The sequence below is a fragment of the Erinaceus europaeus genome, chromosome 16, assembly GCF_950295315.1.
Source record: "Erinaceus europaeus chromosome 16, mEriEur2.1, whole genome shotgun sequence".
Classification (NCBI taxonomy): Eukaryota; Metazoa; Chordata; class Mammalia; order Eulipotyphla; family Erinaceidae; genus Erinaceus; species Erinaceus europaeus.
Genome location: NC_080177.1, coordinates 28,250,619 through 28,274,382, shown reverse-complemented (window position 1 = coordinate 28,274,382; position 23,764 = coordinate 28,250,619). Strand labels below are relative to the sequence as shown.

The window sequence follows — 23,764 nt, the reverse complement described above, 5'->3', positions numbered from 1 at the left end:
ACCCTCACCCACAGCTACCACTGGCCAAGTGGCTACCAGTCCAGAGCTCCCAGCAGCATGGCGCGTCCTTAGCACAGACCCACTTAATCTGCCTTCCTTGAACAGCGAAGGCAGATGCTTCTGAAATGGACACAGTGTCCACTTCATTAGCAAAGTCACACAGGGGCTATTTGGGGGCTTCAGTCTGGGACCCATGTCCAGGTAGTTCCCAGAGCAGAGAGGTGGTTCTGTAGTTGTCACTGCTCTCCATCCCCATTTCTTATTCAATTATTATTTATTTTTGTTTATTTGACAGGACAGAGAGAAATTGAGAGGAAAGGAGAAGATAGAAGAGAGAAAAAGAGAGACACCTGCAGACCTGCTTCACCATTTATGACGCTTCCCCTCTGCAGGTGGGAAATGGGGACTTGAACCCTGGACCTTGTACATGGTAACATGTGCACTCAACTGGGTGTGAGTGCACCATCATTGATCCCCCCCCCCCCATGGTGGTACCAGGGATTGAACATGGGACCATGAAAATTCAGCAGAAAAGTGTTTTGCATAACTTTTATGTTATCTCCCTGACTCCTCCACTTCTTCCCATTCTGGGACTTCACACTACTCCTGATTTGGGGGGAATGGAATGCAAAACTTTCTCTCTGCCTTCAAGTTTCAGACACAGGACTTCTCTTACTGGTGTCCCAGGTATGAGAGGTCAAGTGCATATTGGTTAAAACACCCAGGAAGATCTGTTTCTGACTGAAAGCATCCTCCCCAGGGCTGAAGAGAAAGAGTAATGGCTATGCAGAAGACTCGCATACTTAGAGCTCTGAGGTCCCAGGTTCAATTGCCAGCACTACCTATCTATCTATCTATCTATCTATCTATCTATCTATCTATCTATCTATCTATCTATCTATGTTCAGAATAAAAAAACAATAGAAAGTATCCTTCCCCATCCTCCTGGCTAGAGATATCATCTACTGCAATCCCTTTGCCCCCCAACTCACCCAGTCTCCTCCAAGGGTCTCTCTGGGGTCTGGCGTTCTTTCAACTCCAGCTAAAAGGGGAGGAAAAGGCCACAGGGGTCAGAGCAGTCACAAGGTGGGTGAGCTGCTCCCAGAGCACATTGCTCCCACACCCATACTCACCACACTTGGCCCTTTTGGAAAGATCCCCACTTGCCTTTTGTGTTCCAGGGTCAGGCTTTCCACCACCTCGATCTCCCCATGTTCACCAGCCCCCCCCCACCTTTGACACTGCCTGTGGGGGGGCTTGGTTAAGAGTTCCGAAGGCCTCTCTTCCCCAGGTGTGGCCTGGGCTCACCGTGGTGGGCTTCTCCAGGGCAGCAAAGCGCTCTGCCCAGCTGGCCGTGGACTTCTCAAAAGCCTCATGTCTCTTGATGAGCTTCTCCACGCTGTCCACCGTGTGTCCAAAGTCCCGGCTGGCCAGGTAGGGCTCCTGGGCGATCAGCCACGCTTCAGCCACAGAGGCGTCCCTCGAGAACTGGCACACTTCCAGCACTGCCACAGAGAACAAGCCACACACCCACCCACAAGGCCAATGGGCCTGTGAGCACCCAGACGGAAGCCAGCAGCTTCCCAGCACCCTGGAGACAACTTGCTGCCTATGGCCACTTCTGCCCTCCCCCCTTGGGGCCCTGACTTGCATCCACAGACAGTCCTGTTTTGAAAACAAAATGGAGGAGCATTTCTCTACTTTGAGATCTCTCTTTCTTGGCCCTTGATGCCTCACAAAATCATATCTAAGTAGCTGTGGGACAAATCCAGTTCTTTTTGGCTTCCAGCTCCTCCCTGAGTGGTAGGATTTCCTCAGCTAAGGTCTCCTTATCACTGGCCGTGAAGAACAGACTTCTTCCATGCCCAGCATGCCTCATGTCAAGCATCTTGGACACATTATCTTCTCCAGGCCACAGCCCTGCAGGGACATCTCTCAGAATGGTGCCCAGAGCAGCAGGGACAGGGGTGTGCCAGCTGGTTAGAGTAGGCTTCCAGGGCTAGAGGGACAGTTCTCGGGGAAGAGCATGTACATAGCCCAGGTTCAAGTCCCAGCACTACATGGAAGTGTCACAGCCCTGGGGGTAGTTCTGCCGTGGTGCCTCTCTCAGTCTCTCCCTCTCAATTTGAATGAAAAAGCATCCTGGAAGCATGCATGAGATCCCAGCTTAAAAAAAATAGGGGTGGGAATAGATAGCATAATGGTTATGAAAGATACTCTCATGCCTGAGGCTCTAAAGTTCTAGGTTCAATCCCCTGCACCACCATAAAGCAGAGATGAGCAGTGCTCTGGTAAAATAATAATAATAATATAATGGTAATAAATAATAATGGAGCTGAGTAGTGGCACACCCAGTTGAGCGCACACATTACCATGTGCAAGGATCAGGGTTCAAACACCCAGTCACCACCTGTGAGGGTGAGGGGGAAGCTTCATGAGCGGTGAGGCAGTACTGCAGGTGTCTCTCTCTCCCTCTTTATCTCTCCCTCCCCTCTCAAATTCTCTTTATTCTGTCAAGTAAAAAAGAAAAGAAGAGAAAATAAAAGGAGAAATGAATGCTGGGAGAGGTGGATCTGTAGTGCAGGACACTAAGCCCGGGTGGTAACCCCAGCGGTAAAATAAACAGGTAAAAATAAAAAGCAAATAAATAAATAAGAAGCAGCCTTTCAGTAGCATGTCCACTTAGGTTTTCTGTGGGGACGCCTGAGGCACTTGTCTCCAGAACTGTGCTGATGAGTACTGCTGTGGGGATCCTTTTCCACATATTGGGGAGCCCCTAAAACTCAGTATTCCTCCTCAATGCACCCCGGCACCCAGGCCTCACTCACACATGCGAAGCCGATCCCAGCGGGCCTCCCACTTCTCATTCATTTCTTTCCTCCTGGACACCACCTGTCGCAGTTTCTCACTGATCTGTGAGGAGAAAGGGAGAACAGGGCGGGCAGTAGTGCAGCAGTTAAGTGTACATGGTGAGGAGGAAGGGAGAACAGCCCAGGTGTGGCCACCCTCCTCCATGCAGTCTGAGGTGCTGTATAGACAGCTCTTGTCAGAACGCTGGGCTTGGTCCTGCATATCCAGCTTCAAGTCTCGGCCCTGCCACTTGTTTGCTGTGAAGCCCTGAGCAAGTTACTTGCTCTCTCTGAGGCATGTGTGCCTGGCCTAGTCTCGAAACTCCAAAGCACACATGTATGTGACTTTTAGGTGGGTTACAAGCTTATCCTCCCTAGCTGAGTGTAAGGTTCCCCTGAGTGGGTCTGTCAGGGTGCTGTCTGTACACATGGCCTGGTGCCTCATGTATGAAAACCACATCCGATGGCCCCCTCCCAGGAGCTGAGGCAAGGACAACAGGGACCCCACTCACCTCCTCTGATGCCTGGTGCTGACGTTGTAGCAGAGATTCACCCAGCTCCAGGCAGGCACTGAAGTTCTTGCTCCGGGTTTCGATCTCGGCCCTGATACCCTGGTGATACTTCATGAGCAGCTCCACTGAGGAGACATCTCTGGGGGCCGGGAAGAGCAGTGGTGGACGGGGTGGGGGAGGGGAGTGAGGTTTAGGGAGAAGGAAATTGAGCCACTCTGTGTGATGCCAGATCCCAAGCAGAGGGCGCCACCTTCTACCCACCCAGGTGTCTAACCCAATCCCGCTTCAGCAACAGTACACCCCACTGTTCTCTGTGGACCAGGGGCCAAGGCTGAGGTGTGGCTGTGGCAAACCCAAAAGCATCCTAGGAAATTTGGTAAAAACAACAACAACAAAACAGATGTATTGACACACGGGCAACATGGATGAGCCTTGAAAAGACTATGGAAGATAACTCTCTGGGTAGGGCACATACCTTGCCAGGCATATGGCTGGCACAGGTTTAAATCCCAAGGCCATATGAGAGGGACATGGTCCTGGGGGCAGTCACAAGAAACCACATGTATATATACACAGTGAGATAGTATGCATCTGTTAAGAATGACAAATTCACCTTCTTCACCTCATCTTGGATGGCGCTTGAAGGAATCATGTTAAGTGAAATAAGCCAGAAAGAGAAGGATGAATATGGGATGGTCTCACTCATAGATAGAGGTTGAGAGATAAGAACAGAAAGGGGAAACACAAAGTAGAACTTGGACTGGGTTTGGTGTATTGCACCAAAAGAAAGGACCCTGGGGAAGTGGGGGTGACTTTCATGTCCTGGTCCTCCTGCACAATGGTGGAGGAGGACCTAGGTGCATGGGGCGGATAAGAATGTTTTGCAGAAAACTGAGAAGTTTTACACTTGTATCAACAACTGTACTCAACTGTGCTTACTATTTACTGTTAGCCACTAATACTCCCCAATAAAGAAACAAACAAACAAAAACCTGAGACCACATGTCCGCATCTATATGACACATCCAGAACAGGTAACCCTAGAGAGACTGAGACCAGTGGTAGCCAGGGCCGGTGAGGGTGGGTAGGGCATGGTGAGAGTCAGATGACTGACTCTTAAGGGACACGTGGTTTCTTTACAGAGTGATGAAAACCTCAATTCAGAGTGTGCTGATGGTTACATATATGGGGGATGGAGGATGGGGTGGGGCCCGGGGGAGGGAGAGAGAGAACTCCCAACTGCTATCACACTGGAGGAAGTTTCAGTGCCACAGTGTCTTTTCTTCTCTGCCTCTCTGTTTCTGGAAAAGTTAGCCTGGAATGGGAAAGTCCCTGGGATGAAAAAACAAAAAAACCAAACATTGGCAGCTGGCAGGGGGCTCCTCAGGTCAAGCACACACGACATGTGTGAAGACCCAAGTTTGAGTTCTGGGTCACCACCTGGGGAAGATTCATAAGCAGTGGATAGGTGCTGTGGTATTCTCATCTTCTCTTTGTCTCTCTCCCTATCTCAGTATCTCTCACTAAACCTAAACTAAAGGAGAGGATAAATGGTTGCCTAGGAAGATGTAGTTGTGCAGGCACTAAGCCCCAGTGATAAAAAAAAAATCCCAACCTGTTGAGTGGTACACTTGAAATGATTGAATTATATGTATGTGAATTACATCTCAACATAGTACCCTTGCTATGAAGACAAGGTATTTTAGTGTGTGCCTGGGGGCATGGGCTGGATATGGGCCAGCAATTATTTCAGTTTTTTAAAAATATTTTTAAATATTTATTTATTACTTATTCCCTTTTGCTGCCCTTGCTGTTTTGTTGTTGTAGTTATGATTGATGTCGTTGTTGTTAGAGAGAAATGGAGAGAGGAGGGGAAGACAGAGAGGGGGGGAGAAAGAAAGCGACTCCCCTGCAGGTGGGGAGCCGGGGGTTCGAACTGGGATCCTTATGCCGGTCCTTGTGCTTTGCGCCACCTGCGCTTAACCTGCTGTGCTACTGCCCGACTCCCAATTATTTCAGTTTTAAAAAATACATTTATAGGACTGTACTTTACATTTTTATTATGGTGATGTCACTGGGGTTTCACTGTTCCAGGCTAACCTGCTCCTTTTTTTTTTTTCTTCAGATAGAGATAGAGACAGAGAGAAAGACGCCACGCACCAAAGCTTCCTTCAGTGTTGTGGAAGTCAGGCTTGAATCTGGGTCATGTGCACGACAAAGCAAGAGCACTATCCATGGAGTTCACTTTGATGCGCACATGAGGTCCTTAAGCCCCTGAGCCACCTCTCTGAGCCTGGGCCAGCAGCTGTTGCCAGCACAACATTATGTACTGGAAATACATCAACCCCTTGCCAGGGAAAGCTACAGTTCCTTTCTCTGCCTCCCATAGATGATGAGCTCTTCCCTGAATTTTGGGGGGAGTGGTCCCCACATTGCAGCATTAGGGGGTGAATAGCATCGGCCATGCCTGCCTTGGCCGTGTGAACCACTTATCTGCAATGACAACTGTGGTTACTGTCCCCACTGTAGAGTGACAGATATCTTTCTTGCCACACCCAGGATTCAGGATGTTTCCTCTGGGGAGAGCTCTCAGTGCAGTGCCTGGGCTGACCAGACTCTTGGACAAAGTGGTCAAGGACTGGAGTTACCTGCAGTACTCCCCACTCACCTGGGCCTCTCCTGGGTCTCGATCTGCCGGATGATGCTCTCCATCCAGGAGAGGAGGTCACGGACCATGCTGAAGAAGCGGAATTTGTCGGCCGTGTCCACCAGCTGGGTGCGGCGTCCCGCACAGGCGTCAAGCAGCGCCTGCCATGCAGCAGACACCTCCCGCTCCTTGTTCAGGATGTCATCAGCCTTCTCCCCTGCATAGGCTGTCTGCAAGCGGGTGGCCACATCCTGGAACTGCTGGACCTAGAGGTGGGCAAAGCATATGTGTCTCCCCCAGCCATATGCTTCTCTGGTTCCTCCTGACCCCAGGCTCTTTGGGTTCCCACCCAGTGGGAGCTGGAGGAGGAGGCTCCTTGCCCTGCTACTTCTTTCTGCTGACCTAATGCACCCCTTGGGCTTTGGAAAAATCTGGAAGTGAGAGGGCAATGCAGGCACACCTGGTTGAGTGCACATTTTACAATGTGCAAGGACCCAGGTTCAAATCCCTGGTCCCCACCTACAGAGGGAAAGTTTCACAAGTGGTGAAGCAGGGCTGCAGGTGTCTCTCTGTCTCTCTCCCTCTCTGACTTCCCCTCTGCTCTTGATATCTGGCTGTCTCTATCAAATAAATAAAAAGATGAGAAAAATTAAGGAAGAAAGGAAGGAAGAAAGAAAGAAAGAAAAGAAATAAAGGAAGGAAGGAAGGAAGATCAGGAAATGAGAGGGCTGTTATGCCCATTGATTTCCTCAGAAGTACAGTAATTAGGTAAACTATGCACTAGGAACTATTTGAAACCCTGTATGGTGTGATTACTCTTTGCATTTACAGCCACCCCCATGCTGCTGATGCTTTTATTACTACTACCATTACTTTTGTTTTTTTCCACCAGGGTTTTCTTTGGGGCATCAAACCTGAATAATTCCATGTCACTATTGCTATCCTTGTCATTGAGATGAAGGAACTGAGGCACACAAAAGCCACAGGACTGGCCCAAGGTGACACACTCTAGTAGAGTGAGTATCCCTGGAACTAGAAACATGTTCTCAAGTCTCTGTTCCTAATCACTCTCCATGGAAGCGGCTGTACTAACTCCCTGTTTGGGATCAACCTTAGGGTGCCAAAGTCACATGCCTGAGATCTCCATGTGGTTATCCCTGTTGAAGGAATATAGAATATATATAAATAAAAACGTATAAAATAAACACAGAAGGGACCGGGTGGTGGTGTACCTGGTTGACTATACATGTTACAATATGCAAGGACCAAGGTTCAAGCTCCTGGCACCCACCTGCAGGGGGAAAGTTTTGCAAGTGGTGAAGCAGTGATTGCAGGTGTGTGTTTCTGTGTCTCTTCCTCACTATCTTCCCCCGTCCCTTTTGATTTCTCTTTTTCTTTATTTAATAAAGAATACATAAATGAACAAAATACAAGAAGACTTAACAAAGAAAATAAACGTAGCGAACACTCGTACCTTCCTCAACAGTGGTTGTGACTGTGTTATTACTTAGAGCAGTACTTTCTTTAGCAGTGCTAGCAAGTACAACGCACGTGTGCTAATAACATGGTGCGCGGTCCAAAAACGGCATTTTAAGGTACTTTGTGCATGGAGGTGTGTGTGTGTGTGTGTGTGTGTGTGTGTGTGCGCCTTTCGTTTAAAGAACTGTCTTGGATGCTAGAGAATGTTTGAGAGTCACTGCTTCCTGAATTCCTGTCCTGAGCTATTGCCTTTCTAAGGCAGTGGCATTTCTTGGTGCCTATTCCAGAGGTTTTTCCCTCTAGCAGGCCTCCCAGTAGTTGGGGGAGGAGGGACAAGAAGCACCTGCACTCCCAGCAGGTGGAGCTCGCGCTCGAAGGCTGTGTGCACCCGGTGGAAGGATTCTGCGGTGTTGGCGTCCAGCCCCACGTCCTCAGGCAGCTCCCGGTGCTTCTCATCAATAAGGCCCAGGATCTCGGTACCCGTGTAGAAGTAGCGGTGCAGGTCATAGGAGGCGGCCAGCAGCTGCATTCGCGTGTCAATGAGCTCCAGCAGGTCTGCCCACATCTCATTCAGCCCGTCCTTCCACTCGGCTATGGTGGCCGCCTCACTGTGCCCAGCGTCAATGAGCCTCTCGATGATGGTGTTCACATTGTCCACTCGATCTTGCCCAATGGATCCTGTCTCCCGGGCAAAGTCCCGGAACTTGTCCCGAAGCAGCTGAACATAGAATAGACAGAAATGCAGTTACTAGGGTTCAGGGGTGGGGAGGTGTCATTACATGGGTACAGACTTGCCAGGTGCCCTCATACCTTCCCCAGGGCTGCCTGGGTTCACATCTGTGTGCCTGCATGTCTGTACAGAACTCTGCAATTAGCAGGTGTGCGTGTGTGTGTGTGTGTGTGTGTGTACACTCATGTGTGTGCAATGATGCTTCTGCCACACTAAGACAGCTGGGCCTCATGAATACTCACAGTAACATGGTCAAAGTCTTGCCCCATCTCTGGAGAAGAGGCGACCAACTCCTTCTCTGCAATCCACTGTTCCAAGTCATCAGCCTCCCTTTTCAGCTGGAACATGTGGTACATGTTCTCCAGTTTCCGCTTCCGCTCTTCAGCCATGTCCTTTAGCCCTGCGTACTGCTTGTCTACTTGGCCCTGAAGTCTGATGATCTGTTCTCTGGCATTTAAAACAAGATAGCAAATAGCTCAGAGGAGACAAGCTCCATCCCCACCCCCAATATGGCCAGGATAGGGGTAGTTGGGGAAGCAAAGTGAGGAAAAATGGCTGCGACTTTTCCCTGGGAAGAGTTGGGGTAAGAGGGAACCATTCCTTAGACCATGATGCCTTGGGGATGACAGAAATATGTCTCTCCAGAGGCAATGCTTTCTGTTTCTGCCCTTTATTTTGGCAATAGAGAGGAACTTTTCATTATTCTTCCAAGAACAATAGGCTCTCAGGGAGGGACAGACAGAGACAGCAGTTAGTTTTTGGGGGTCTTGGGTAGATGTGGGGAGTGGTTGTTGAGGGCTCACAGCTGTGGTGGAGCCATATCTGGGGGTAGCTGAGGTATCTGGTACAGCAGACTTCCACTTAAAATTTAAAAAAAAAAAATTTATTTATTTCCCTTTGTTGCCCTTGTTGTTTTATTGTTGTAGCTGTCGTTGTTCGACAGGACAGAGAGAAATGGAGAGAGGAGGGGAAGACAGAGAGGGGGAAAGAAAGATATAGACACCTGCAGACCTGCTTCACCGCCTGTGAAGTGACTCCCCTACAGGTGGGGAGCCGGGGGCTCGAACCATGATCCTTATGCTGGTCCTTGAGCTTTGTGCCACCTGCGCTTAACCCACTGCGCTACTTCCTGACTCCCTTAAAAATATTTTATTTGGAAAAAAAATATTTGCACAAGGACCTAGGTTCGAGCCCCCAGCCCTCACCTTCAGGGGGAAAGCTGCACAAGTGGTGAAGCAGTGCTGCAGGTGTCTCTCTGTCTCTCTCCCTCTCTATCACCCCCCCATCCCTCTCGATTTCTGGCTGTTTCTATCCAAATAAACAAATAAAGATAATTTTAAAAAGTAAAAATATTTTATTTTAATGAGAGAAATATATACAGAGAGACACAGAGACAAAAGGAATGCTCAGCTCTGACTTATAGTGGTACTGGGCATTGAACCTAGGATTTCAGAGTCTCAAGTATAAAAGTTTTTTTTTTTTTAAAAACCATTGATGTTTTATCTTTCCCACCTCTGAACTCCCATTTTATCAGAGCCTCCACACCTGAACAGTTTAGACAAGGATGAGATTTCTACTTTCACTCCTGTATAATAATTTTGCCGAGGCACGAAGGCAACTCTTGGACCACAAAAAGAAACATCAGTGTTCTGAGTCTCAGAATATTCTCATTCTTCAAAAGACTGGAGATCTTGGTACACCAACAGTCTAACTTTGCTATTTTATGCTCTGATTTATTATTATTTTTTTACCAAGCACTGTGCATGTCTGTCATATGGTGGTGTAGGATGTGGGGTTTGAATCTAGGACTTTGGAGTCGTAAGCCTGAAAGTCTTTTAGATAACCATTATGCTATCTCCCTCACCTTCTGACTTTTTTTTTTTTTTTCTTCAAACCAGGCCATAAGCCCTGGTGGAAGTTACATAAAACTGAGTACAAAATGGCACTGGGTCTTTCTCAGTCAAGAGGCATTTTTCCTTGGGCTATTGAAATAGCTCATTCAGATTGTGTGCTACTTTGCCAGTGTGTGAGACTCTGGTTCAAGCACACCCTCAATAACACTGAGGGAAGTTTCAGTGCTGTGGTCTGTTTCACTGCTCTCTCTGCCTGTATAAAATAAATAAATCAGTAAATGGCAGTTTTCTCAAACCCATTTTTTAAAAACTGTTCCTGATGTTTTTCCTCTTGGAGCTGAGTTGGTGGGGTCCCTGGCTTGATGCCCACGGCCTGGCCGGGTCACTACACAGTTGGTGCACATACCCCTCAGGGTGGCCAGCAGACAGCAGGCTCTGGGCACGGCCGGCCAGCTGCTTGATGTTCCTCCCATATTCCTCCACCGAGCGTTGCTGCCGCAGATGCCGCTTCAGCATCACGATGGCGCCCTCTTCATCCTAGAAGGTGGAGGCTGGGGTGAGCCAGGCTGTAGAGCATTCCCAAAGGCGTCTGAGACGGGGAGAGCCAGGCTCCCAGGACAGTCCCAGGAGAACTGGGCGTTCATTCCCTAGTGAAACTCTTGTTCCCTAGATTTTGATCCCTTCCTTCTTGTCAGGCCCAACTCCCACCTCCAGTGCCCAGAAAATATCCTCTCTCATTTCAGAACCTCCCCCACCCCACCTCCTTAGTTCCTCCAATAGAACACATAGCTCCCAAAAGTGATGAACCTTTGGATTAGGCAAATCGAAGTTGGGGAAATGAGGAAATTGAAATGAGGACCCAAACACAGTTTATGTGCTATTGGAGATTGTCAAAAAGCAGGGGACATAAGGCCTAGCGGTGGCACACCCCATTAAACACTCACACAAATTACCAGGCACAAGGATGCAAGTTTAGGTCTCCTGCCCCACCTACAGAGGGCAAGCTTCACAAATGGTGAAGCAGCATTTTCTCTCTCTCTCACCCTCCCTCTCAATTTCTAGCTCTATCAAAAAATTTTAAAAATTATAAGTAAAATTTTAAAAAGGTGGGGCATCCTGAAAAGAAGGCACTAGAGCAGGCAGAATTGGGACTAAGGATCCTTGTTACACTTTTCCGGCCCTCAATCATGCACCTGGACTTACAGGGCCCCCATGGATGCCCACTCCAGCTTAGGCCCTTGACTTCAGGGCCTTGACCAGTACCGTCAGGCCCAGCCCACCTTGGGGGTCTCGTCGGAGATGACGTAGAGCTCTTGCTCGCTGATCCAGGCCTCAGCCTCACCCGCGTCAAGGTAGTACTGCTGGGCCTCACTGGCATCCCGTAGGCGCTGAAGCCGCGCAGCGGCTGCCTTCCGCAGCGTGTCCCAGGAGCCTCGCAGCTGCCCCAGATGCTCATCTATGTCCTGGCAGTCAATCTCAGCTGTCTCCACCAACTGCTGTCCCCTCTGCAGCACGTCCTCCACCCGCGGTGCATGGCCCAGGATCTCATTCTGCAGCGTCTGTGCCGGATAGGAAGGCTCAGTGGCGGGTTTCTCACCATGCGGGGCAGCCTGGAGCGACACCCTGGCACCTCCCCTCCCACCTCAGGGGAGTTAAAGCATCATGAGTGGTAGGCAGAGATGTGACCCAGGACCATGTGCTAGGAACATGCTAGTCGTGACACCACTGCTCCTCCAATGTGGTGTCTGAAAATGGTCACTCAGATACTGGCACAGAGCATTTAACTCCAGAGTAGCATGTAGCAGGGTTAGGATATGAATTTGTCTCTGCTCAGTCCCAGAACCCATTCTCTTAACTGTTCCCTGTTGTTCTTGCTTCAGTTTCAGTGCCAGCTGGTTTCTCAGTTGCACATGGTAGAAGAGAGAAAGATGATTAAAAATTTTTTAAAAATCTATTTTGGATAGAGACAGGGAGAAATTGAGATGGAAGAGGCAGACAAAGAGGAAGAGAGAAACCTGCAGCACTGCTTCACCACTCATGAAACTTCCCCACTGCAGGTGAGGACTGGGAGTTGAACCTGGGTCCTGGCGCTTGGCAACATGTGCGTCACTGCCCAGCCCAGAGGAAAACAACTTTACGCAGCCCTTTGGTAGCGTGTTTTAGCCTGAGGTTAGGTTTTCTTTTTTTTCTTTTCCCCAAGTGGGTTTTTGGCTACTTACATGCCCCTCCCCTCCTTTTTTACAACTTACTCATAGCCTTTAAAGTCATCTGCAAGGCAGGTTCAAGGACAGTACAGAGACCAGAAGCATTTAAAATGTCTAGAAACAGAACAATGTGCTAAAATGCCTTTTTACACTTTATGCTCAGAATCTCAAATTTGACAATTTCCCATATTTCTGCCAGCTCCCCTTGCCTCTGCACTGACCCTGAGATTCTATAACCTCTGCAAGGTATTCCCAAAAGGCACTTCTCTCCCAACAATTCGCTTCCAGACTCCTGTGGAGTGTGCCAATTTATAATGTCTTCTTCCTTGACTTCATTCATTTAGAAAATATTTATTAAGTTGTCTTCTATGGACCAGACCCTGCTCTAGGTCCTAGGGATAACACAAGAAACAAGATAAACCAAACCCCTACCTCTTGATAGTGGAAACAGATAGTAAGCATGCCAATGAATGAATAAAGGCAGATTGATGGATACCATTGGGAAAAACAGTGAAATGAAGAATGTCTACCAAGGTACAGCCATGCCTTCATTAACTGGAGTCAGAAAGGACTTTTCTGAGAAGATGGCACTTATTGAGAGAGACATCCATGATGCCAGAAGCAGCCACACAAAGATCTGGAGGGATGAGTGCTACCGAGTGCTGCTGACAAGAAGGAAAAGCAAGTGCAAAGTCCATGGGGTAGAAACAAGCCAAGATTGTGAAAGGTCAGAAAGAGGCCAGAACAGCTGGGACACTGCAAAAGAAAGTGGAAGAGGTAAAGACATGGGATGCAGAGGTAGGCAAAAGCCAGGTCAGGCAGGACTGTAGTTTGTTTTTTTAATTTAATTAATTAATAATTAATTAATTTTTTTGCCACCAGGATTATTGCCAGGCATCAGTGCCAGCACTATGAATCCACTGCTCCTGGTGACCATTTATTTTTTTCTCTCTTTTGTTTCTTTACCAGAGTACTGTTCAGCTTTGGTTTATGGTAGTGTGGGGACTGAACCTAGAAGTTTGGAGCCTCATGCATGAGAGAGCCTCTTTGCATAACCATTATGCTATTTACCCCTGCCCTCCCATTGACTATCTTTTTTCATTTTTTTCTTTCTATTTTTATTTGACAAGACAGAAATTGAGAGGGGAAGGGGAGATAAAGAAGGAGAGAGAAAGACAGACACCTGCAGACCAGCCTCACCACTCATGAAGCACCCTCCATGCAGGTGAGGAGCAGGGGCTTGAACCCAGGTCTTATACATGGTGATATATGTACTTAACTGGATATGCCACCATCTGCTCCCTACAGGACTGTAGTTCTTAATTCTTATTGCCCATTGAATAATCTGAGAAATCAAACACTTCCAGGGTCCCATCCTCAGAGAACCTAATGAATTGACCTGAGGTGGGACCTGGGTATCTGCAGGTGATTCTGATGTGCAGCCAGCATTAAGAGCTGTTAACACGACACCTCTGGGCTTCATTCTAATCACAATAGAAAGTCATCAGAGCAGTGGTTTTCCAAAGTCGGGTCCCAGGGCAGCCAAAGCATCTCCTAGGATCTTGCTAGAAATGCAAGTTATCCAGCTCTGCCTCTAAAGTTGGGATGAGCAGATGTAGAGTAGTAGGTATTTTAACAAGGTCTCTTAGGTGTGATCTGACACATGCTGGACTTTGAGGACCATTGCAATAGAGGTACACACTTTATTTAGCTAGTTTAGACTAAAATAGTTTCCTCTGGGACAGCCACACTCCCTCAGGAGGTTCTTTCCCCTTCTTGGTTAGGGAAACGACATCCATATGCCTTGCCCTTCTCCTAAAATAGCAACCTTCAGACAGGTGAATTGAAAATCATTTGACAATAACACTGAAGCCAGACAGATTAAAAGTTTTCAGTGCTGGAGAGACTAGAGTGGGCTTATTTATGACTGCTGTCTTCTACTGGTTTCCCTCACTGAGGTGGAAGTTGAGGTGTTAACTGAGCCCAAACTGAGCCTTGTAACTCAAGTTCCTTCATGTGGCTGATGAAGCCTCTGTAACGAGATCATGTCCACTGGGAGCCCAAGGGAGCTTTGGAGAAGACTCTGTGAATATAACACAGGCCCTTGCACAGTTGTTGAGCTCTGAGTAGTCACCAGTTGCCATTATTTGGAGGAAGAAAGCATCAACCCAAACCAACTGGCACTGTGGGATTTGCTGCTTTTTTTCCCCTGGTGGTAAGTTCCTGGCACTTCCTGCTCATGGTTGCAGTTGCCCCGTTTCCTGACCCAGAAAACAGACCAGGGAGAAAGAGGGACTCGTTACCCAAACCACGTTTATAGGCAGTCCCTGAGGCCTGAAGAGACTGGGATCCCACAGATCTGGCCTTCCTGGAGAATAAGGCTACCCTACCTCTCTGATACAAGAGGAAATATACAGTTGACTCCTTTCCAGGATCCTGACTGGGATCACAGAAATTCCCAGTCAGGCCCAAGAGAAAGAAGAACACCAGACAAGTTCAATTGCTCCAGTGGCTCAGAGTGCAAGGTCAGTGGCTTCCTAATAGAAACCGTGAGCCCAACAGGCATCGGCAGGTATTCAGAAAAGTGGGATCTATTTAGCCTGAGGACACCCACATGAACAAGGGCACGACCTGTGTTGAGAGAGAGACCAGGAGTTATGAGCATCTTCTCAAGGAGGGAATGGAAGACAGAAGATGTAAACAACATTAAACCCCAGGCCAGGGCCTCTGGGCTTCTGCACTGCTGGGGTCAGAATGAGCCAACCCTTCTGTCATCCTTCCAGAATCCTCTGCCATCCCCAGAGCTGCTCTTTCTGCTATGGTACCGCTGGTAAAGTCCAGGACCTCATAACTACCAATGGGAGTGATGAGCAGCTGCTGCGAGTTCAAGCTGGGCCTCCCTGCTTTGAACAGCGCAGGAACAGGAGGACCAAGCCAGGGAAGGCAGGACTCACCTGGTTCTTCTTCATGAACAGCTGCACAGTTTGCAGATTGGTCCCATAGTCGGCCGACTGGGCCAGTGGCAGCCTCTCTTCCACCCAGAGCTGCAGAGATCAGAAGGAAGGGGACAGTTGACGACAGTCACGACCCTCCTTCCTAGAACACTTGCCTTGGGCCACCCAGAGCTGTGTCTCTTCTGTCTCCCTGCTCCTTTCCAATACCCCCACCCCAGAGGGTTTGCCTCCATTTTATAGGTGGTGAAATTTGGATATTTTTGGATAGAAATTCCAAATAACTCATTCCTGGCTCACATGGGGGGATGGGTTAATGTGGCAGGATCTTGAACTTAAGTCAGTCTGACCCCAAAGTCCTTGAGAGTATTACCATTCAAAATGCCCTGGTTTTACTTTTAATTTTATTATTTTTCTTACCAGAGCATTCCATAGCTCTGGCTTATGGTGGTGTGTGTGTGGGACTGAACCCAGAGCTGCAGAGCCTCAGGTATGAGAGTCTTTTGCATAACCATTATGCTATTTCCCCCATCCCCTGGCTTTAGTTTTATATAGGGCTGTTGGAAATGTCATGGCATATCTTTGCATAGAAGACTATAGACAAATACATCATGACTTTTCCGACAGCCCACTATTTAGCGCAATCTTCAGAGCAGCCCTTGGAAATAAGGGGTGAGAAGCCCAAACAGCTGTTGCCAGAGTACTGCCTGCCCAAGACAGCGACCCGCTATCCCTTCCTGAGCAGCTGCTGGCTTAGCCCACGCACCGTCTCATCCTCTAAGTCCCTGCTGATCTGCAGCTTGGCTCTGGATGATTCCAGCTGCTTCTTCCTCCTCCCCAGGGGCTCCAAGAGGTCCAGGAACCGCTTCTCAATACTCAAGTCTGTGTCTCCTGCTTCCTCTCCCACAGACGGCAGCTCAGCAAACAGCTCTCCCAGCTCCTCCTTCCGCACATTCACTTGGTCCTCCACACGCTGAGACATGAGGGGCACAGTGTCAGCACCAGCCTTGGCATCTGGGAAGCACCTTGGTCCTCTTCATCATCCAACCCCGCCCATCCTTAAAGACTGCAGTTTAGCTCAGTTTCCCCCTGAAGTCTCCGTGGATGTCCGTCCATCTTTCCCTCCCCCAGCACTTGTGCTATACTTCCCATGCAGGCTTTATGGACCTTTTGGATCCCTGTCTGACCCCATGAATAGGAGACATAGGGTTATAAACTAGGAGATGCTTTTGCGTAATAGAAAGCCAGCCTAGAGGCCAGGTGATGGCACCCTTTGGTTGAGTGCACATGTTACAATGTGCAAGGACATGGGTTCAAGTCCCTGGTCCCCACCTGCAGGGAAAAAGCTTCTCTCTCTCTCTCTACCTCCCCCTCCCTCCTCTATTTATTTCTACCCAATAAATAAATAAAATATGTTTTACAAAAATCCAGCCCAGGGAACTGGGCAGTGGTGCACACATTACTATGCAGAAGGACTTGGGTTCAAGCCCTGGGTCTCCACTTGTAGGAGGGATGCAGTATAGCAGGTGCCTATATATCCTCTCCTCTCCCCTCCTCTCAATTTCTCTCTGTCCTATCAAATGATAAAGGAAGGGAGGAAGAAAGGAAGGAAGGTAGCTAGGTAGGAAGGAACGGAGGGAGGAAGGGAGAAAGAAATAAAGCCCCAGCGAAGAGGAACAGGATTCCTTTCAGGTTTCAGATTTGTCCCCAGGGCCCCCTCCATCCAACAACTCCAGCCAACAATACGCTCACATGCCTTCAGCTTAGCCAGCATCCGGTTGACGCTGGTCAGGTCCTTGCCGGGGTCGTCAGAGCGCAGCTGGTCCTCCATGGCACTGATCCACTTGTTGAGGTCAGCATGGGTTTGTGAGCGTAGGTCGGAGCTCCTGGCGGCTGACAGGTGTTTGGCCTTCTCTTGCGTAGTGGCCTGGAGCTCATCCCAGAGTCTGTGCAAGGCTTCTAGTCTCTGGGACACCTGGGCTGCAAACTGGGGCTTTTCCTCCATGAGCTGCTTTCCTTCCTAGAAGGGAGAGTAGTGCTCACCCTGAGGCCCACCTAGGAGCAGCCTTGATCCCGGCAAAGGGCTAACAGAGTGGGGGCTGGTGAGGCAAAGAGACTGCCTAGGCTATGTGCCCCCAGGATTATCTGCACTTATTATCAGCAGGGACTGGGAACTGTGTTAAAGGCAAATGACTCTGGTTGAGTGCAGTGAGAGCTGCAGACCAGGGTCAGCTGAGATTAAAATGTTAGGGGGGAAAAGGATCTAATCAGCATAGAGTCACCCTTGTAATTTTACCCTCTTTTCATCACCCCCACCCAAGAGGCTGCATGCAAATATGGGTTTTTTCTTAACTATTTTTCACCCATCTAAGTGTTCTTGGGGGGTGGGGGGACTAGAGAGATATCTCCCTGGGTAAGGTGCCTGCCCTGTCATAAAGATAGGTCAGGTTAGAGCCCCAGCACCACGTAAGAGGTGTGGTGATGTCTCTTGCTTCCCCATCTCTCTATTTGAAGGTCAAAACCAGCAAAAAACAAGAGCCTGGAGCGGCTAAATCACACATGCACTAAGTCCAGACTCTACAAAAATCCCTCAAATGTCCCAGGACTTGTGCCTGGGACTACATTTTGCTAATAAAAGTATTAGGGTCTGGGTGACGCAGATCCGTTATAGTATACTAGGACCCAGGTTCAAGCCCCCAGGCCCCACCTGCAGGGGGCAAGCTTCACTAATGGTGATGCAGTACTGCAGGAGTCTCTTTCCCTCTCCATCTCTCCATAATCTCTTAATTTGTTTTCTTACTCTATCCAAAATAAAAAAAATATTTTAGAAAGAATATTCACAGAGTGCCTAATAAATGACAAATATTATCCTAAGGGCTTTACTTATTCTCAGTATTTGATGCTCACAAGCCCATTGGGTAGGTACCTTCCCTTTAGAGATGAAGAAGCAGACAGAGGGAGGCTGAGCACTCGGGCAGTTTGGCTTGGAGCCTGCATCTTTTCATGATGGGCACAGCCTTGCACAGACCCTGGCCTGAGCTTCCTGGACAACCCCTGCAGGCAGGAGCAGAGCACCTGGTTCCCAAAGCGAAGCCCACTCCCATTTTGACTTGGGGCCCTAGGAACACTCATTCTAGAGGGGATCCTTGGTCCCTATCTATAAGAGGTCACTCTCTGGGGGGGTCCTGCCCCTCTAGATGGTGAGGGTCACCATCTCATACAGACCCTCATCCCCAGCCAGGATGGTAATTTGCCCTGGTTGAGGATAATCGTGACAAGTAGTGAAAACTGCTATCCTGACACTGGGTCCTGAAGCTCTAGCCTGGGTGTCCTCCATGTCCTACCTAGACAAACCCCATATTCAGCGAACTCAAAGATGGTACAAATTCTGACCAGGCTTAATGAGTCTGGAGCTCCAAAAGTTTAATGACTAATTGGAGACATGTTTTTAACTCCAAGTTGTACTTTGTCCAGCAAGTTTCAGGCTGGTGGAGTCCCGTTCGGACAAGCAGAGGACCCCCACCCCATGCTTGACTTACTGCATCAATGTTCTCTAGCCACTCCTGGTGGGAAGCCAGCTCTGCTACAAATGCTTGGTGCTTCAACCATTTGTTGTGAAGGTTTCGTGCTTCGTCATAGGAGACATCCTGAGACATCAGCAGCTTGTCATTGATCCAGAGTGTGAGCTGTGGGCACAAAAAGTGGGTCCAGTCTTGAGTCTACCCCTTTGGCCAGAGGCTTGGGGCAAGACCTGCTACCTAACTCTGGATGCAAAAAGGAGAGATTTGAGCAGAAGTGTGAGCACAGTGGAGTACCACTCTTCAACCCAGGAAACCAACTCCCAACACAGGCCACTTTACCTGTGTGGTTTCAGGGTTCAACTATGGACACCGGTCTCTCTTACCCCTCAGAATGTATACTGAATGACACGAGGGATTATCTGGTCTTGTCTCCTATTTCCACGATCAAGGACAAAGTCTGCACATTGTAGGTACCAGTAAGTGTTTACTGGATGGAAAATAAGTCCACGCTTTGGTAGCAGAGTGAGATGGTATTAGTAACACAAAGAAACCATTCTCTAGAAGTAGCCAAGGGCAGATCACTTAGTTATCAATGAGGGGAGAATTTTGATGAGTATACAATGTTTTTGAGATATCTTAGCACCAAACTGGTCCAGGTTTGTGCCAAGGGCACAGGCAGAAAAAAACAAAGTTGTCTGGACTAGGGTGGAAGGGGTAGGCATGAGAGCATCAAAGAAGTCAGGGAAAGTCCCATCCCATGTGGAACTTTGGTTAATGGAACAGCCCAGCAGTGCAGGTTAAAAACTTTCTTGTAGGGCTGAGCAAGGGCCTTCTGAGTTAGCAGTCCTGTAACAGGGAGGCTTGTTGAAAATGCTTGGCTCAGCATCCCAGGAGGTGGTACAGAGGATGCTTCTGTGGAGTGGTTTGCCTTGCTGGAGCCTCACCTCTTGGCAGTTCTGGAGGAAGTTCTGGAGCTCCAGGTTGTCTCTCAGAAGAACTGAGGCCTCCTGAGCCTTCTCATCATTCTTCCTGTACCTGCAAGAGAAGCCAGCAGAAGTGAAGTCACTCTAGTGCTGGAAGTGAGTTCTCACAGTGTGGCTAGCCCAACCTGGTTCCTACCAAGGCCCCGGGGGCAGGGAGTACCTGTCCTCAATCTGCTGAACCTTCTCATTGATCTTTTCTGAGTAGAGGTTTCCCTCAGCTATCAGCTTGTTTCCAGAGTCCACAGGACTCAAGATCTTATCTCGATTATTCTCCATAGACAGCAAGAAATCCTCGAACTTCCGGATCCCAGCCTCTGCAGCTTCTAGGGAGTCTGGGGGCTCCAAGTGAGCCAGAGTATATTCCTGTTGAAGCAAGTTTCCAGAGAAGGAATGAAGCTAAGGAGGTGATGGGGCAGCAGCCAGGCAGGAGCATTGTCTGTAGTGAATGGGGTCCCTTGGAGCTGTGTAAGGAAGAGGTCCCCCAGCCATTTCTCCACCCCATTTCCACCCCAGAAGCAACCCAAAGAACAGCATGCCTGAAGTTACATGGAAGGGGAACCATACAGGGGGGAAATTTACTTCTTTGGTTCACCTAGGAATAAGACAGAGCTTGGGACACAAGGTTGGAAAAGGTACATGATAAGGACCATCCCCTCATCAAAGTCTAGAGAGTGCCCACCATCAGGTCCCTGAGTCCTACAGTACATGCAGACTCAGCAGAACTGTTGTCCTGAGATACTCCTCCCCCTGCCCCCAGGCCTCTCATTACCTGGTTGCTGAGAATGGCTTCAGCCTGCTTGACATCTTTCTGGAATTCCTGGAAGCCGAGGCACTGGGTGAGGGAGTGGCCGCGCCTCTCCCACATCCGGTGTAAGGCATCCCAATCAGCAACCAGGACCTCCAGCCGCTGGCCCAAGAGAAGATACTCTGGGTCTGTCTGGCCATGAATAACTTTCTCTCCAGATGCCTTGACATTCTGGTAGCTGTTTTGGCGCCTGTCAATCTCATCTTTGATGGCCGCGTGCTGCTGCAGGAGCTGCTCAGCCTCTGGGAGGGACTCAGGTGTGTCCTCAGAGGCCACAGCCTTGTGAGCCATGGACAGCCAGGCCTGGAAGTCATCCAGATCTTGTAGGAAGGCCTGCAGCTGGCTGGCTTCCCCCAGGGACGCCTCCTGGCCCTGTAGGGCTCGCTGCAGACCCTGCCACAGTTCCTCCACGTAAGCCTGCCGTTGGCCAATGTCTTCCTTCAGCTCAGGGTGGGACTCCATCAGCCTCAGTGACTCCCGCTCCAGAGCCCCCACACGAGCCTGGATGGCAGCCACATCACGTTCCAGCCCTGATAACTTCCTCTGGATGGCGATCACGCCCGCCAGGTCCCTACCCAGGTCCCTTGTTGACTCCACCACCTTTGTCTTGTCCGTGATCCACTTGCTGGTCTCCTCACAGTCCACGCAATAGTTGTGCACCCGGAGGGCTGAGTCTACTGCCTCCCGCCGGTCTGCAACCATAGCCTGGAATGCCTGCCACCTGCCAAGGGGACACAAGGCCACCATCTTCCTCAACTCTTCTCATTGGGCAGATGTCCCTCCAGAGTCTATCCCCATAGACTTTATCATCTACTCAATAAACTGTGACCAGTGCTACTAATTATATCCTACTTTATACAAAGCATATATAGAATGCCAATCAGATCTTCCATCAACAGAAGGTGAGCAGTGAAGTGAATCCAACCATAAGTAAAGCAACATGATACTTATGCTCTGTATATAGCTGAATTTCAGGCAAACATGTAATCTCTCCCCCTCCCCCCCAGATTTCTTAAAATACTGGAAAGAACTAGAAATAGCCAATTGTCAACTTAGGAATGATTCAGGGCATAGATCATCTTCAAAGTGTGTGGCCAGGGCCTAAAAAAGTCACCTTGGTTCTTAAAGAAGTTTGCTGAACTAAGGGCGGTGGCAGATGCAGGGGGGGCTGGAGAATTGGGGACTGTAATTAAGATTGATAGCATAATCTTCAACTTCAAGTACAATGTGGAAGTCTGGCAGATGTTCTGGCCATCTAGGGTTCACAAACCTCTTCTAAAGAGTTGCCAAGAGCCTGAGCCCAGACCGCCAGAAAAACTCCCTTGAGCCTTCTCTGATGTTGCAATGTATAAGAATACTAGTATATGCTGAAAGCTCATTGGGTTATTGAAGTCATCTTTCTTGAACAGCCACAAGGTATAAAACAATATGTTAGCCTTTAGGAGAACACTGACATCACCATACTATACCTAAGAGATGTGTGATTTAGAGGGAAATTAGGACAGGTGTACACACACACACACACACACACACACACACACACACCCTATAGTATAGCACTACATACATGGCACACACAAGCCTTAGGGAACTGTGAGGAGTCATGGGGATAATGGCAGGCTTTGTGGTCGACATTTGGGTTTTATTTTAGTGATCAGATCTCTGGTGCCTTCACTAGAGTGATCTACTTCAGGTCTCTCACTCACCACCTGAGGGATAGCGATTAAGGGGCTAGGCAGAGGACCTGGATGGAGTGCCTTGTCAGTGACAAAAGCAGATAGCCTGGCTTACAAAACATGCAAAGGGAAGTGGGATGATCAGAAAAACTGAGAGAGGAAAGAGAAAGGACCCAAAGATTTCTCTGCTCCCCTCCTAGCCATTAAAAGTCCTTAACTGTGGTGAATCCTATGCCTGGAACCTGTGAGGCTGGGAGGCTGGGGGAAAGGAGCTAAAGCTAATTTACTTGATGTTCTTCAAGTAAATCCAAACTGCTCTGAGATGACAGGAAGGCTTTCCAGGGCTCTTGACTCCACCCAGAGTCTGGCTGTGCTTCAGGGAAAAAGACTCCATGGGGATTTTCCAGGTATTTCCTGGTGGAACTTGACAACAGCTCTAAGAAAAGACCACAGAGGGGTGGGCTGAGGGTTCAGGTCTAGTTGCCTCATGAGCCCACTTTCCTCTCTACTGTATTACTTCCAGGTGGAAGATATTGATAGAGATGGTCTAGTCAGCAGAGATCAGGCCATGTTGGGAGTCCAGATCTGATCCTGGGCCTTAGATTAATTAGAAAAAGTTTGGTCAACTGGAATATACATAGTGCAAGGTCACTTATGGTCAATAACTATTCCAAAAATTTGTGCTGAACTTAGCAGAGGATTTTCAGTTTTGTTCATTCATTCATTTCCTAAGTGTTTACCATACAGCTATCATATGCCTTGGCCCAGGCACTGTTCAAGACTCTGGGGGTGGTGGGGGTGGGGTGGGGGGTGACCTAATACAGAGTGCTTATTCTCCTTGGAGTGGGCAGAAACCAAGAAGTATGTCTAGAATCCACTGAGAAGATGCAGCTATGTCCACCAAGAGTGTAGTCTCTTCTGAATACTGCAATGTTTTCCAACCTGGATTTTACCCTTTTAAGATAATTCCAGGGGGGCCTGGGTTACGTGCACTGGGTTACGTGCACATAGTACACAGTACACAAAGTGCAAGGACCTGCCCAAGGACCCTGGTTTGAACCCCTGCCTCCCCACCTGCAGGGACTAGCTTCACAAGCAGTGAAGCAGGTCTGCAGGTGTCTATCTTTCTCTCCCTCTCCCTATCTTCCCCTCCTTTCTCAATTTCTCTCTGTCCTATCCTATAATAAAAATATAAAACAAAAAGAGAAAAAATGGCCTCCAGGAGCAGTGGATTCTTAGTGCAGGCACCAAGCCCCAGCTATAACCCTGGAGGCAAAAAAAAAAAAAAAAAAAGAGAGAGAGAGAGAGAGAGAGACGGAGAATCCTAGCATGGAGGTGGAGGAAGACTAATAAGGAGAAGAAGGCTGACTTATATTGGATTCAAATTTGCTGGGACATACAGAGGCAGAGGAAAGGTTAACTTGGTGACATGTGAAAAAAAATGTTCTCTTCCAGATAAGTCAAGATGCTAAAACGTTATTCATTTTGAGTTTGGAAAAGGAAAATTTATGATCTGGGACTGTGAAATAGCTCACTTGGATAGTGCACTGCTTT

At 48.7% G+C, this 23,764-nt stretch overlaps 1 protein-coding gene across 1 annotated transcript in view; it reads right to left on the bottom strand.

Moving 5' to 3' along the window:
- SPTB (spectrin beta, erythrocytic) overlaps nt 1–23,764 on the bottom strand; it is a 191,124-nt gene that overhangs the window by 24,993 nt on the left and 142,367 nt on the right. The window contains exons 16-31 of the mRNA XM_060175718.1: nt 20,499–21,255; nt 19,890–20,092; nt 19,691–19,781; nt 18,765–18,911; nt 16,982–17,245; nt 15,992–16,198; nt 15,229–15,318; nt 11,351–11,629; nt 10,477–10,607; nt 8,460–8,664; nt 7,831–8,205; nt 6,030–6,274; nt 3,362–3,500; nt 2,829–2,913; nt 1,309–1,505; nt 993–1,042 (exon numbers count right to left, since the gene is read on the bottom strand). Coding sequence (XP_060031701.1) covers nt 993–1,042; nt 1,309–1,505; nt 2,829–2,913; nt 3,362–3,500; nt 6,030–6,274; nt 7,831–8,205; nt 8,460–8,664; nt 10,477–10,607; nt 11,351–11,629; nt 15,229–15,318; nt 15,992–16,198; nt 16,982–17,245; nt 18,765–18,911; nt 19,691–19,781; nt 19,890–20,092; nt 20,499–21,255 — 3,465 coding nt within the window. The remainder of the gene's footprint in view (nt 1–992; nt 1,043–1,308; nt 1,506–2,828; nt 2,914–3,361; nt 3,501–6,029; nt 6,275–7,830; nt 8,206–8,459; nt 8,665–10,476; nt 10,608–11,350; nt 11,630–15,228; nt 15,319–15,991; nt 16,199–16,981; nt 17,246–18,764; nt 18,912–19,690; nt 19,782–19,889; nt 20,093–20,498; nt 21,256–23,764) is intronic.